This window comes from Phoenix dactylifera, chromosome 6, assembly GCF_009389715.1.
Source record: "Phoenix dactylifera cultivar Barhee BC4 chromosome 6, palm_55x_up_171113_PBpolish2nd_filt_p, whole genome shotgun sequence".
Classification (NCBI taxonomy): domain Eukaryota; kingdom Viridiplantae; phylum Streptophyta; class Magnoliopsida; order Arecales; family Arecaceae; genus Phoenix; species Phoenix dactylifera.
In genome coordinates, this window is record NC_052397.1 from 14,081,134 (window position 1) to 14,095,473 (window position 14,340).

At 49.4% G+C, this 14,340-nt stretch overlaps 2 protein-coding genes across 2 annotated transcripts; both read left to right on the forward strand.

Annotated features, from left to right (window-relative positions):
* Window positions 1-3,971: 3,971 nt before the first annotated feature.
* On the forward strand, window positions 3,972-6,166 carry LOC103705328. Its single transcript, XM_017842312.3, is given in 9 exon segments — window positions 3,972-4,884; window positions 4,887-5,030; window positions 5,033-5,088; window positions 5,091-5,142; window positions 5,145-5,351; window positions 5,354-5,458; window positions 5,461-5,580; window positions 5,583-5,625; window positions 5,627-6,166. Coding segments are annotated over 9 exon segments (1,392 nt in total). The 5' UTR covers window positions 3,972-4,436; the 3' UTR covers window positions 5,844-6,166.
* A 7,146-nt stretch (window positions 6,167-13,312) lies between these two features.
* Window positions 13,313-14,152, forward strand: LOC103705245 (MFP1 attachment factor 1-like; the record flags this gene model as incomplete). The annotated part of the gene is given in 4 exon segments (XM_008788893.3): window positions 13,313-13,475; window positions 13,478-13,527; window positions 13,529-13,628; window positions 13,631-14,152. Coding segments are annotated over 4 exon segments (534 nt in total), but the record flags the coding sequence as incomplete, so codon positions are not given.
* Window positions 14,153-14,340: the final 188 nt, after the last annotated feature.

Genomic DNA, 14,340 nt, shown 5'->3' on the forward strand with positions numbered 1-14,340 from the left:
AGGCTTCTTCCTCCCGAGGGGGACGGCTCCTAACTCTAATTTTTCTGGCTTGGACTGCTACATACGAACTACATCTCCTTCTCCAAAATTAAGCCCCCCTCTGACTTAAGCATCGGAGGGCCGGCGCCGGGGAGCCCGGCCACCGGCTTCTTGCAGGTCTCCCGGAGGACGCCGCCCGCCGACGGACCGCCACCCGCCATTCTCGCGCCGGAGCTCCTCCTCCTCAGCCGACGGCCGCCCCCGGGTCCAAATTCCAGCAACAGTTGGCGCTAGAGGAAGGGCCCGAGTTCGCTACCATGAAGCTGAGAAGCAAAGGGGCTTCCAACGCCTCTCGACGTCCTCCACCAGGCCCAGAATGTTCCGTTCGGAACTCGCCACCCCCGGTTGAGCCAGCACCTCAAGTTCAACCGGAACAATTTGATGCCCTGGTGCAGCAAGTGCAGGCGTTGGCTACCGCCGTCCAAAGCTTACAACCCAGGGGCATCCCAGCAGCACCGCCTCCCCCGGCTCCAGTTCAACCGGAGCCCCCTACAAGCGGGCTTCCTCTTCGAGGTCAGGACTCTCAAGTCCAGGCCTCCCTCTGGAGAGAGCACCCAGTCAGAGATCACGGAGGCTGGCCACAGCCTTCAGAAGCTGAGTCGGTTCCAGGGCAACCTGCACCCGAACGGACCGCTGCAGCGATCCCCCAGAATGATGAACTCGACAAGAAGGTCGAGAAGTTGGAGCGCCAAATCCAGGCACTCCACGGGAGAAAATCAGGACGTGATAACGACTTCGAGTTCACTACGAAGTCTCCCTTCTCCCCGGAGATCGAAGATGAACCGGTCCCACCACGGTTCAAGATGCCCCAGGTGGAGCCCTACAACGGCAAGGCTGATCCCCTGGACCACCTGGAGAGTTATCGGGCCTTAATGGCCCTACAAGGAGCCTCGGAGCCATGATGTGCAAAGCCTTTCCAGCAACGCTCCGAGGACCGGCCCGGCTTTGGTTCACCGGGTTGAAGCCGAGTACTGTCTCCTCCTTTGAGCAGCTCGGCAGGCAGTTTGCCAGTAATTTTGCCGCTAGCCAGCCCCAGCGGCGGACGTCGGACTCCCTCCTTGACATCAAACAAGAGGAGGGAGAGTCCTTCAAGGAGTACTTGGATCGGTTTACTGCCGCAACATGGGAAGTCCGGGAGCTGGACCAGTCAATCGCCATGTCGGCACTAAAGACTGGAGCCCGGTCTTACAGGTTCCTCTTCTCTATCGAGAAGAACTTCCCTGCGGACCTCACCGAAATGTTGACCCGAGCTCGCAAGTACGCCAAGGCTGAGGAAGCCATGGCCTTTCGGCGGGAGGAAGCCGAACGACCTGCCAAGATGCAGAAGAAGCACCAGGAGCACTCCCAACCAAGTAGCAGATTCCCCTGGCATGAGAAAGAGCCTCCTTGGCCCAAGAGCCTAGCTCGCCCGGGGTCTCCCCTCCAAAAATTTCAGACGTACACTCCTCTCACATCCACCCGAGAAGAAATCCTCATGGAGATCGAGGGTCGGGGCTACCTCCGACCTCCATTGAGAATGCGTCCGACAGAGTCGCGGAAGCACTCGAAAAGTACTGCCGCTTCCACCGAGATCGCGGCCATGATACGGAGGATTGCTACGAGCTTTGTGATGAGATCGAGGCACTTGTCCACCGAGGTCGGTTGAGTTATTTTGTCCGTGATCATGCCTACAGGAGAGAGCCCGAGGAACAAAATCCAGTGCCGCATAAGGAGCAGAATGACAACTGACCTCTCACGGGCATCATCAATACCATCAGAGGGCGGGCAACTAGAGGCACCAGAAGCTCCGAGCTCGGAAAAAGAGCTTCCTCAAAGCATCCGTGCACTGTGAAAGTCACATCTCCTTTTCTGATGAAGACCAAAAGGGTGTTGAGCCCTCTTTATGACGACGCTGTAGCTATTTCCCTCATCATTGCAAGGCTTTAAAAAAAGGGATTTTAGTACATAATGAAAGCTCGGCTGATGCCTTATTTTGTATGCCTTCCAAAGGATGAGCGCTCCTCTGGCTAGATTCATAGGAGATTCTACCCCAAGAAAGTACTATGAAGCTAAATCCTTTCATGGTCCAGAAGGCTGCCGAGCTCAGAAGAATGCCGAGCTCAGAAGGCCGAGCTCCGAAGGCCGCCGAGCTCAGAAGGCCGAGCTCCGAAGGCCGCCGAGCTCAGAAGGCCGAGCACCAAAGGCCGCCGAGCTCAGAAGGCCGAGCTCTGAAGGCCGCCGAGCTCAGAAAGCCGAGCTCCGAAGGCCGCCGAGCTCAGAAGGCCGAGCACCAAAGGCCGCCGAGCTCAGAAGGCTGCCAAGCTCCGAAGCCCGAATGCAGAACACCTCCCCCAGAAAATCGAGCCAAAGAAAGCTAGTGCCAAGTCGGAGAATCCAAAAAACGACCAACGTCGCCCCGAATAGGGCGCACGATCGCCAACGGACGAGGTCCGTCTCCTGTATGCGTCTCCAATGATGCTCTAGCTAAGCTCGGGACGCCGATTCGACGCCATTCGACGCCATTCGACGCTATTCGACGCCATTCGACGACATTCGACGCCATTCGACGCCATTCGACGACATTCGACGACATTCGACGACATTCGACGCCATTCGACGACATTCGACGCCATTCGACGACATTCGACGACATTCGACACATTCGACGACACTTCGACGCCATTCGACGACACTTCGACGCCATTCGACGACATTTCGACGCCATTCGACGCCTTTCAACGCCATTCGACGCCTCCTACGACAAGCCAAAGAAGGCCGCTGAGTCAACCTGGAGCACTTAACTCCAACTGCATGAGAGGTACACCCTACTTGGCACGTACATCTTTATACATATTTGGCTATATTACAGGATGATCGACGACCGGACTACTTCCTTCGCCCGAGCCAAAAAGCAGCTCGAACTCGGAAGTCGGGGGGTAGTGTTGGGGGGAAAAATGGACCACCCCACAAATACAATTAAAGCACCCAAATCCGACAGCGAGCCGAGCTCGGAAGGCTGCCGAGCACAGCAGGCTGCCGAGCTCAGAAGGCTGACGAGGCCGAGCTCAGAAGGCTGCCGAGGCCGAGCTCCGAAGGCTGCCGAGCACAGAAGGCCGAGCTCATAGGCCGAGCCGAGCTCAGAAGGCTGCCGAGCACAGAGGCTGCCTAGCTCAGAAGGCTGCCGAGCTCAGAAGGCTGCCGAGGCCGAGCTCAGAAGGCTGCCGAGCTCAGAAGGCCGAGCACAGAAGGTCGAGCTGACCTCAGAAGGCCGACCTCGTCATCTGTATGCTGCGGCCATGCCCTGCAGCAGCCTCACCGCACCATGCTTTGCTTGCCAGCCACGCCACGACATATCAATCAGGAACCATACCCTGCTACGACTGTCAACGCCTCACCATTCCCAAGAATGTACTGCACTGCGCGCCACAAGCAAGCTCTGGCTACGCGCCATCTCCTCCCATGATGGGAACGGGCCATCCACGGCAACTCATTACTTCACACGCCCACGTCCAATCGTGACGGTAACCCATTAATTCGCCCAGTCACATCACAGGTAACCCTGCCACCCTCCCTATAAAAAGGGAGGCTTCTTCCTCCCGAGGGGGACGCACCGTTTACCTCTACTCTACACGATTTGCCCCCTCCCTGACTTGAGCGTCGGAGGGCCGGCGCCGGGAGACCCGGCCACCGGCTCGTGTGCAGGCACCCAGACGGAGGACGCCGCCCACTGTCGGATCGTCGCCCAGCCGCGGGAATCAGCCGCTCCTTCTCGCCGATCGCCCCAGACGGAGGACGCCGCCCGTCGACGAACCACCGCCCCGCCGTGAGTAACCACCTCCCGCTCCCTCTCCTCGACCGAAGATTGCCCCCGGGTCCAATTTCCAGCAACAGGTACGTAGCTTGACGTGGCATGGTGTGAACCGAATGCCCCGGCTCCTCCACCCGGCTCAAGTGTCCCAACCTGCAGCCACAAACCCACCGCGTAGGCGGCACGAGCCACGTAGCCGAAGTCACGAGACCTCTCCTCAGTCCCCAGCCCTTGGTTTATACTTAATACTGGAAAATGCTTGACTGTTTATGTTACTCAACATGGTAACTAAAAAGTTACTCATCTGGCGCGGTTCATTCTCATTGTTCCCCTTGAATGGTTCAAGCAGTGTTCCATGAAATGAAGCGAAGTGATTGGTGCAAGGCACCTGGGTGACTTTTTTGCGTGTGTTTCTGAGTTACCGTAGAATTGCTCGTAAATTCCTCTTTTTTGGGTACGTGGCATCTATCTTCTAAATCAAGAAGACAGAAACCAACGACGACGCCAAACTTATATCCACTCATCCTCTCCTGTGGCCGGGGTTCACCACCTTTATATCACCCGGACTCCCAAACTCCAAACGAAGCCTTCTCCTCCGCAAGCCCAAAAGATGGACGACGTGTGGTCGTGGCTCACTCTTCTCCCAGCCCTTCCGACTGGCCCTCCACCCCTCCCTCCCTACTCCTCGCAGCCTCCGCCGACCGCTCCATCCTCCTCTCCGCCGACCGCACCGCCGGCTCCAACTGAGGCCCTTGCCACCTTCTCCATCACCCTCCATGGCTTTCCCCACCCCTCCAACCCCGTCCACACCCTCTGGGTCTCCGATCCCTTCCCCTCTCCTCTCCTCCTCCTCCCGCCTCCTCTTCCTCCTCCAACTCCTCCACGAGTCATGTCCCTCTCCCCCCACCTCCTCCCTCCACTTCGACAACTCCGCTATAAAGCTAGACATGGAGCGCATCTCCGACGCCCTCGACGGCGCCGAAGCGAGGCGGCGGTCTTCTTCGCCCTTGCGCTCCTCCTCCGGCTATTCTGGCTCTGCGCCTGCGACGCCCCGGCCGATGCGGCTTCCTCTTCTTCCGGGCCCTCGGCCCGGTCCTCGAGCGCGCGCTCGACTGCCGCCGGGCCCTCCGCAAGTTCCTCCTCGCCGCCGGGCCAGACGCCGAGGAGCGCTTCATGCGCTCACTCGGCTATATGCTCGCCAAGTGGTCCTCCTCCGCGAGCTCCAGCCCGCCGCCGGCCACCGCCTCCCCGCCGCCTGCTGCCCTCCTATGCGGCGGAAGCCCACGGTCTCTGGGTCCTCAAGGGCTTCGCCCCGTCCCCGCCATGGCCCGGGTTGGCACCGGTTCTTCTAGCACCCATCTCGAGCCGAAGGGGTCGGTCCTCCGATATGCGTTGGCCCACCAGCAACTGGAAGCTGTGGTCCAGCTAGAATACACGGTCTGCATGCGGGACCCACGTTTTATCAAGATTGGAGTACGTGTCGATAATATAAGGCTCCACGTGGTGAGGCTCCGGTTCGGAGGAAGGACGAAGAGGATGAAAGCGCTGACGTGGAGGACGAGAGGCACTTTCCGTCGAGGGTCCGGCTTTGGGTCGGACCGGAGGCCGGTTCGGCCTACGCGACCGGTCCCAGCCTGGCCGGTCGAGCGGGAACCCGGGCGGGAGTGGAGACGTCCGGACCGTTGTAGGCGGCTCGTGGCGGTGGGTCGAAGCGCCGGGAATTAACGCCAAGGCGCGGGCTTCGGTGAGGTCTCGGGGCGGAGCTGGCGGTGGGAGCAGGAGGTGGAGGGGGAGCCGGGGTGTTCGATGGGTGCTGTGCGACTTGTCGACAGGGGCGGAGGTGGCGGCGTGGAGGCCGGCGGGCGGCGGCGGAGGAGGAGGGATCCGAGAGGGGGATGCGGAGGAGGTACAGCGGGGCGGGAGAGCGTTTAGTAAGGCCGGCGGTGTGTGGTGGCCGCGACGAGCTGGCGGAGGGGGTGAGTTGGAGAGTGGGAGGGAGATGGAGGGGAGGGTGTGAGGTGGAGGATTGGGGGAGGGTGTGGGTGAGCTATTTTCCCATGAGGTGAGACGAGTTACTATGAGACTAGATATGTCGAGTGGGGGAGGAGGTGGAGTTGCCTCTGGTTGCCGGAGGTGAAAGTACCCGGACGTGAGCTCATAGTATTATAAGACATCATACATATTTGTCATGATACTCTCTTTTCTTTTTGTTTCCACTGTGGGCCACCTTTTGTTTGGAATATTCGGACCTGATGTGGCCTTTCATGCCCCAAGTATGTATTCAGCCAATGGAGCCATAGATTAGATGATATCTAATGTAAAGTATTTGTGAGTTGAAAAGGGGGAGTTGCTTAAGCTTTCGAATCTTTTATTTTTTGACTTTGTTAGATTATGTATATCATATATGTATAGAAAAAAAAAAAAAAAAAAAGAAGGCAAGCGTTCACCAAATTTGGCTCATAAGAAACTTAAACAAGGACATGCATATAGTTTTTTTTTAATTTCACACTCTTGTACTTGAGGAAAAAAAAGAAAAGAAAAGAAACCTGAACTCATTATCAATCACACGATGAAATGATATTGTTAGTTGGATTCTAAAAGTACATTGCTATGTAATTTTACATTTCTTAGCTCTCAGTCTTGACGTATATGTAATGTTCTGCTGGAGTTTGATGGTGCAAATTTGCTGGGACAGTGGACTATAGATTTCAACCTTTACAGTCATCTGAAGTCACTCATCCTCAAACCTTTCTTGTAAAGCATTGCATGGAATTAGATAATGATACTTTTAGGATGCACGTACAGAAACTACTATTATGGCAATAAATCTACTACCTGCGCTGCCTCTCAGAAGTCAGAACCATCTAGGTAGCCTCCTTCCATATGCTTAATTAGGTGTCACATTTCTTATGGCAGCACACTATACACTAACCAATAGTTTGAAGCAGAAGACAACACTATGATAGATCATAGACCACATTCGTGGGTTTGATGTCTAAAAATACCTATTTATGTGTTATGGGGAGTCCGATGTACTTGAAATTACACTACTGATCTCTATAATTGATCATGTTAAATTAGTAGAACATTTGAACTTGATGAATTTGTAAGCTTTAAAGCGGCTTTGGATTAGCACCATACGCCTATATAATTTCATCCAATCCTTCCAAAGCTCTTGAATCTACAGAATTGGACGCTCCCCAAGTCAACCTACTCGTAGGCCGGTATCTCCTAGCCTACTGCCCTGCCAATGTGATAGAGTTGATAGATTCCTGGTGAAATCTATTACCAGGAGCCTCGGACCAGGCCATTCTTGGGAGTACTGCAAAGAATCCATTGGGTAGTCTTGCGAACGCTGATCCAGAGTACATACTTCTGATCTTCTCTTTTACTTTCTTTTAGCAGGTCGGGCTCTGGTTCCTAGCTCAGCATCCCGAGTTATTCCCTGCCTCTCTTTTTCTCTTTGCTACGTGCTCTGGTTCCGCTCATTGTTCTCTTCTTTTGCTACTACTGGTGAGAGGAAAACAGAGCATTCACAGAAGACACTGGCGCTAATTCCAGTGAAAGGAGTCTCTTTAGAGTGAGAAGAAGAAGAATGCAACGTCTTTTGCTGTTCAAAGTACTCGAAAAGGGAAGGGATGGAAAGAAAAAAAGGAATAGGTGCTATATACGCCTTTTTTTTCATGCTGCACTTCCTGCTGCAAAGCGCCACCACCCCTGCCCCTGGTTTGCGATAAAACGAGGACTGAGAAAGAGTGGCTAGCTTGTTATCCATGGTGCAGCCTATAACGACTCAATTTTAAAAGCAATGCTGCAACTTCTAGTATTAATACTACCTATCCAGGAGGACCAGGGCAATTAACAACCCAAGGAAGATCCTAGTGGCCAGCCACTCTGCTAATAAGCATTTTGTCTACTTTGAATAATAATTGAAAAAAAAACTCATCCAGTACTTTTCGGAGGGTCATTCATCTTAGTATTGGTTCATATTTTCAGAAGGTCATTCATCTTAGTATTGGTTCGTATTTCAGAAGGTCACCCACCTATCCTAGTACTGCTTCACACCCAAGTGAATGATGTATGCCCATGTCCATACATAACATTCCATAGAGAAAATGTATACCTGTGACATGAGTCTTACACTACACTCATCCATAGTGGGCTTCGAATCATACAGGCAAAGATATATATATCTTTTCCAGGAAGGAAGAAGACTTATTTGTAGCTACATGGAGCTTCGTTCCTAGTGTTGATTGCTGCAGCCTACTTCAACTAATGGTTTGGTTACAATCCTTTCAGTCATAGACCGGGAGACGGTAACATTTCAAAATATTTCCTGCAAATCATAGAAACTACAGTATTTACTTGCGCAGGATGGAGGAGATGCAAGCAATACAATTATATAAATTTCAATGATCAGATACATGATGCGTCGATTTAGGCGCATGGGTAACTTGGCATGTGCCCATTGCATGTGGAGATAGAGGAAGAAATGTGAAGCTATGCAAAGGAAGACGTATTATTCAATTTTCATTCTCTCTCTCTCTATCTCTAGCAATACCTGATCTAGTGTATGAGTCAGAGGCTATAGAACTCCCAAAAATTTGCTGTGACATTCAGAGATCTTATAAGCGGCACCAGAAAGATTTAGAAATACAGCATATACCTCAGTAACCCAACGTAGCACTAAATAGTTCTAAGATTTATGTTACAAGATGTCACATATACAACTTAGTTTATAATAGTCGCCGGACAAGAAGAAACAAGAGAAGTTAGCGATTGTGGAGGGGGTCGGAGGTGTGAGGAACTGTCCTCTCGCTATTCCGGAGCAGAGCCCAACAGAGAACGGAGGCTGCCGCCTTGGACCCGGATCAAACACCCGTTCGAGCCCCTCCTCGCGTCCCCCGGCCGCCGCCTTCTCGCCCCCTTCTCTCCAGAAGCCGAAACCAACAAGAAGAAGAGACGAGAAGAAGGGAGAGGAGAAGCTTCGGCTTCCAAACTCCATCTCGTAAAGGCTCTGGAAGGATGAAAGAATTACTACCATCTGGCCGTAGGCGCGCGGGGTTAAGCTGGTTGGTGGGTGGAGCTGGGAATTGATTGGTGCGATGGGTGCGAGGTGGTGCAGACGGAGAAGGGGTAGGGAGGTGGCCTGCAAACAAGGGACGCAGGTTCCCAGGAGGGGAAAAGGGGTTCTCCGTATTATTTGCTGCCGTTCTCTCTTGCTTTAGGCTCCGTTCTTCCCTGAAACAGGGGCCCTGTACTGGGTACGTGGCATATGGCCTTGGGTTGGGAGCCTCCTGTCTCATATTCTCATGGACATGGTTGCGTCGGCCAGCCAATGAGCTGGGAGTGGGCAGAGTAACACTTTTAGACATTAAAGAGTCGCACTAAATTTAACCAAGAAAGAAAAAGGTTGCACTAAAGAAAAACCGTGCACAAGAGTGCAGCCAGGGCATGTTCATGGGAGAGGGAATAGCTAAGTTAAATAGGCAGAAGTTTAGGCAGGCTAACCTATTGCCTACACAGCATGCATGCACGGGCATCATCATGCATGCATGCAGCAATCATGACCGCTGGCTACTAATGATACTGCACTGAGATAAACACTTGGTGTTGGGGCTTGTAGAACTGGAGGCAGTTATTGGTTGCATCAGCATAATATGATGCGCATAATGTGGCAATAGTTTCTATGTCATGCTGCTACTGAGAGATTGCTTTAGTTAAGCATTGATAGCTAAGTACTGTCATCAGAGGGTCGTTGATGGCAATCAAGTTATGTCCTTGAGCTCTTGGGTTTGGCTTCGTGCGGTTATTTCATTTGAACTTTCAAATGATCAGGTGGTGTTGCGATTTTTCTACGTCTGTTTGCTGTGTGTTGGCCCTTGCTTGTGCTATTATTTCTGTGCAGGCTAATTTATTATGCTATTATTTCTATGTAGGCTAGCACATTCTTCTTTCTTCTTCTTCTTTTTGGGTACACGGCTGTCATGTAACCCTAACGTAGGTGCAACTAGCAGAATCAAGAACAAAAGATGACACAACCCTAGAAGAATGGCCTCCTAGTTTGTCCAAAGAGCCTCTCCTGAATGCTTGGCAGCATAGGCGGTGATCCAGTCGGCAACTTTGTTCTTCTTCTGGTTCATGTGCATGCCCAGAAGGTGCCGCAGTCCTCCACCATCGACGAAGATCGCGGAGCAGGAGGTTTCCATCCCCCCTCCTCCTCTTCTCCAAAATCTAATCGATCACCATCATTGAGTTCTTCTTGAGGAATCAAATCCTCCTTCATATCTGAGCTGCCCGTGGGCAGCATTAAGGCATGACTATGGATTCCTCCATATTAGCGCATCTATCACAGTTTGGAGTATTCTAACACTCCTCTCTGCTAAATGCTTCTGTCGGTAAGCATCTTCAGGCCACATTTCATAAGAGAAGACCAACCAGGGATGAAACGCATATGCTAAATTCATTTACCCTCCATCTGCCGAGTACTCTTCTTCCACCACTCATGTAAGTCCGTAGTTCAGAATTTTTATAGTGCACTTTTTGCACTATAAAATGCTGTGGAGCACTTAATAGTCATCATCAGAAATCGGCCATTATTAAACAAGATAAGGCCATCTTGTTTGATGGTCATCTATTACTAATGACGGCCATAAATGTTGCACAACACTCAATGGTCCAACCGCGCACGGCAGGGAAACTTGCACTGATGATGGCTATGATGCGCTCCTTCCTTTGATTTTGTTCTTGAAAGGCAACTACAAATTTCCTTTCTCCTTGCTGACGTTGGGTTGTGCCCATCTATTCCTTTTCCTTTCCTTCCATTTTTTTACCTCGTTTTTCCTTGTTCTGTCTTTTGCTTTCATTTTTATTTCTAATAAACAGAAGGAGAGTAAAGAAGTCAGTCCTCCTAAAGAAGCTGCCAAATTGAATGGGATAATTTGTTAGCCCTCCAACCTGGTCAGGCTACAGTGACCTCACAAGTCAATGACTTGGATTTGGATTAAATTCCTATATGTATAGGATTGGGCAATAAATTAATGAGCTTATCTTAAGTAAGCCTAGATTTGGAGCGTCATCGGGAATTCAGACTATGAATCAGTATGATTCCTATTAGTGTTTTTTCGTTCTTTCTTGATAGGTATGGAAGCAAACTATATATTCCCATAGGGCATGGTCCTCTAACTAGAAGCACAAAAGATGTAATTTTCCCATCTAGTCCATATTTCCAGTCTTGGCTTGCCTAAAGTTCCAATTTTTAGTTTATTATACTGGATCGTAAGAAATTTTAAATTTCTTGTATTATTTAAGTGTAATTTGAGTATAATGATGAGCCAAACATCTTATATTTGATGGCATATAGTTTTTACTTTATTCTTCCAATTGTATTACGAGCGGAGTATCTCATATTTTAGAATGTCATAAAGTTAATCAAATATAGAGCCCAATATGTACAAGATTGTATGGCATCAAAATTGCATATGAGTTTAGATGTAGTAGCCTCCTAGAAGGGAAGCATATGTTTATAAACTTTCTTGAAGAACTGGAATAGTCTATTATAAGGTCTTGTTGCTCAAAGAATAGCTTCATCATAGTGCAGTAGCCTATGATTTAGTAAAAGGGTTGCATTAGTATGCCTATGTGTTCACCAAGTTAACCGATTTGGTCAGTAATTTGGATTTGGTTTGTGTGGCTTATAGCATGTATATTAATTATAAGCAAATATATTTTGCACCTTGTTTCCTAGTGTTGTTTCTCTTCTGGATGGCATATCCTCTATTAATTATTGAATGGATCAAATTTTAAAATGGAAGTTAAAATTATTTTCACATTAGAGTTCACGGATTTAAACTTGACATTTATCAGGACGGTCCTTTTAATTAACTCGAAGATTATGTATTAATTTTAAATGCAGCAGAGGAGTAGTTCTTATCTATGACAGCATTGGCAAGCACCCTAATATCCGAACTCTCATCCATAAGATATGGTGGTCTACTGATGCACATGAGCACGTAAGACCTAAAAAAATTATTGGATGCTAAATGTCTACATCTGATAGATTCGGTGATTAGTGCTGGTATGATCGACCAACCGACATGTTCTTATTCACTTCATGCCCAATTTTGTGCATGCTACATATGAACCATCCAAAACTCACCATGGTGTTGAAGAAAAATAGTCCATAAATCAACTTCTAATCATGCATGTGTAAGACAGACGAAATACAAGTCATATTACAGGAAAAATTATATCCTACAGTGAGTGCACCAGTACAGCGTGCACTGTGTTTATGAGCATGCCTCTTCTACGGGCCGATCACCATAACGATTGGAATGGTGCACAACCATAGTGCATACGGTGCAGAATATAATATCACCTATAGGGCTTGGTCCAGTGACCAACAAGCATGAAAGCCTATGATTTTCTTACTAAGTTTTGGTCTCCATAAGTTTTCTATTGTGATTCAGTTCTTCTTTGAAGTATGGATCCCATGACATATATAACAAGATCTATCATAATCATAAGATGCGGCCCTTAAGAATATTTTCAATTATTCTTGCAAGTGTTCTCTTAGTGGTGAATAAGAAAATTACTATATGTAGCATTCAAGAATTTTGGATTGTACTATATTAAACTCTAAAAGAAAAGGTACTTGTATATTCGTGCAGCCTGTTTGAATTCTGTTTAGAACTTGGTGATCCAACTCAGAATCGATCGATCTAATAGGATTCCTAGTTGGATCGAGGGAACAATCCAATCCAATATTTGGTGATCCAGCTTAGTAATTGGAAATTATTAAGCTGGATAAAAAATCATTTTAGCATGTTCCGCCAACAATTCTTGCCTTCATACATTGTGAGCAATGAGTGCTCGGATTACATAAAAAGAAAAAGGAAAAGAATGAACACCAACAATTAGATTCTTTAATCTAGAAAATTAATCAATCCCTAACCTATCCAATGCTTGGACTTTTTAATTAGATCCTTCATTCATCTCACATCTTTTGATCCATCTCACAGCAAAAACGAGGATGTACAGAATTATCATGTACTTTTGTTCCCCTCTCTCCTTATAGTCAAATCATGCACACTTTTGAACGAAGAGCTGTGCCTTGGAGAGAGTGACACGGTGGCACCAGACGTGGGGTGTAATAGTGGGTCTGCGGATGCCGGTGATTGTGAAACTCCCCTTTAATTTATAAAATTTCAATTAACACGCAATTACTCCCGCTAATTAAGTGTATAATTGTTTATTCCTTCCTAATTGATCGCATGCTATAATTTCCCGCTTGGCGGTGGAATAGGGGATGCAACCCGGAGAAACAACCTTGCAATATTCCGACACCCACCAATACAAACCCATGACTGAAACCAAACGCAATCGTGGGGCCCAGAACTAAATAAAGCTGTTTGCGGGCCTAAAGTTGCGACACGTTGCTTCGGTTAGAAGTTAAATAAAAGCCAAGAAATACGGAGAGGGTTTTAAATCGGACCATCAGAGAAGAAGGTTCGCGGCCATGGCGGAAGAGGCGAAGAGCGAAGGCCCAAGTTGGCGGAGAGCCCTTCCAAGGCGGCGGAGGAGAGCTCCGGCGAGGCCAAGGCGGCGGCGGGGGGTGTCTTCCCCTCCATCTCCCTCAACATCTGGCCCCCTCGCAGCGGACCCGGGAGGCGGTGATCCAGCGCCTCGTCCAGACCCTCTCCCACCGAATCTGTCCTCTCTAAGCGCTACGGCGTCCTGTCCGCCTCCGACGCCTCCGACGCTGCTCGCCGCATCGAGGAGGAGGGCTTCGCTACCGCCTCCGCCGCGGCGGCAGCGCCGCGTCCGTGGACGACGGGATCGAAATTCTCCAGATCTACTCCAAGGAGATCAGCAAGCGGATGCTCGAGACCGTCAAGGGGAAGGCGTCGTCGGCCTCCGGGTCCGCCCCGGAGGTCTCTCCTCCTTCCTCCGATGGCGGCGCCGCCGTGGATATTGCTCCCTCGACCGCGCCCGGTGAGGAAAGATCCGACTCTTCGCCTGCTTGACTGCACTTCGATTTAAAATAATGTGATGGTATCGCCCTTGTTCTGCTTACTGGAATCTTGATCTGGATGAAATGGATTTGGTTATCTGCTAGGTGTTCTTGCAGAGGGATCGGTCTTTCCATATATCTCTAGGTTTTAAAGATTGAATCAGATAGTTTGTTGTCGTTGTTGGTGTATGATGATCTGTGGGATATGGTACCTGGTATATTATATTTTCAGCACTCTGGAATACTGGAGTAATTGCTTTGTATTATACTTAACTCTCTGATTCCAGTAGAAATCTCAACATTACTTTGGAGGATTGGTTTCTTGGAATGCACGAGATTTTTATTATATGGATCTTTACCTCTCTGATTACAGTAGAAATCTCAAAATACTTCGGAGGATTTAGTTTCTCGAAATGCACATTTTGTGATATAGCTTTCTGCAGCACAGATGCATATTATCCTATGGGTAATGTAGTCTGGACTTGTTGCAGCGATGCTATTC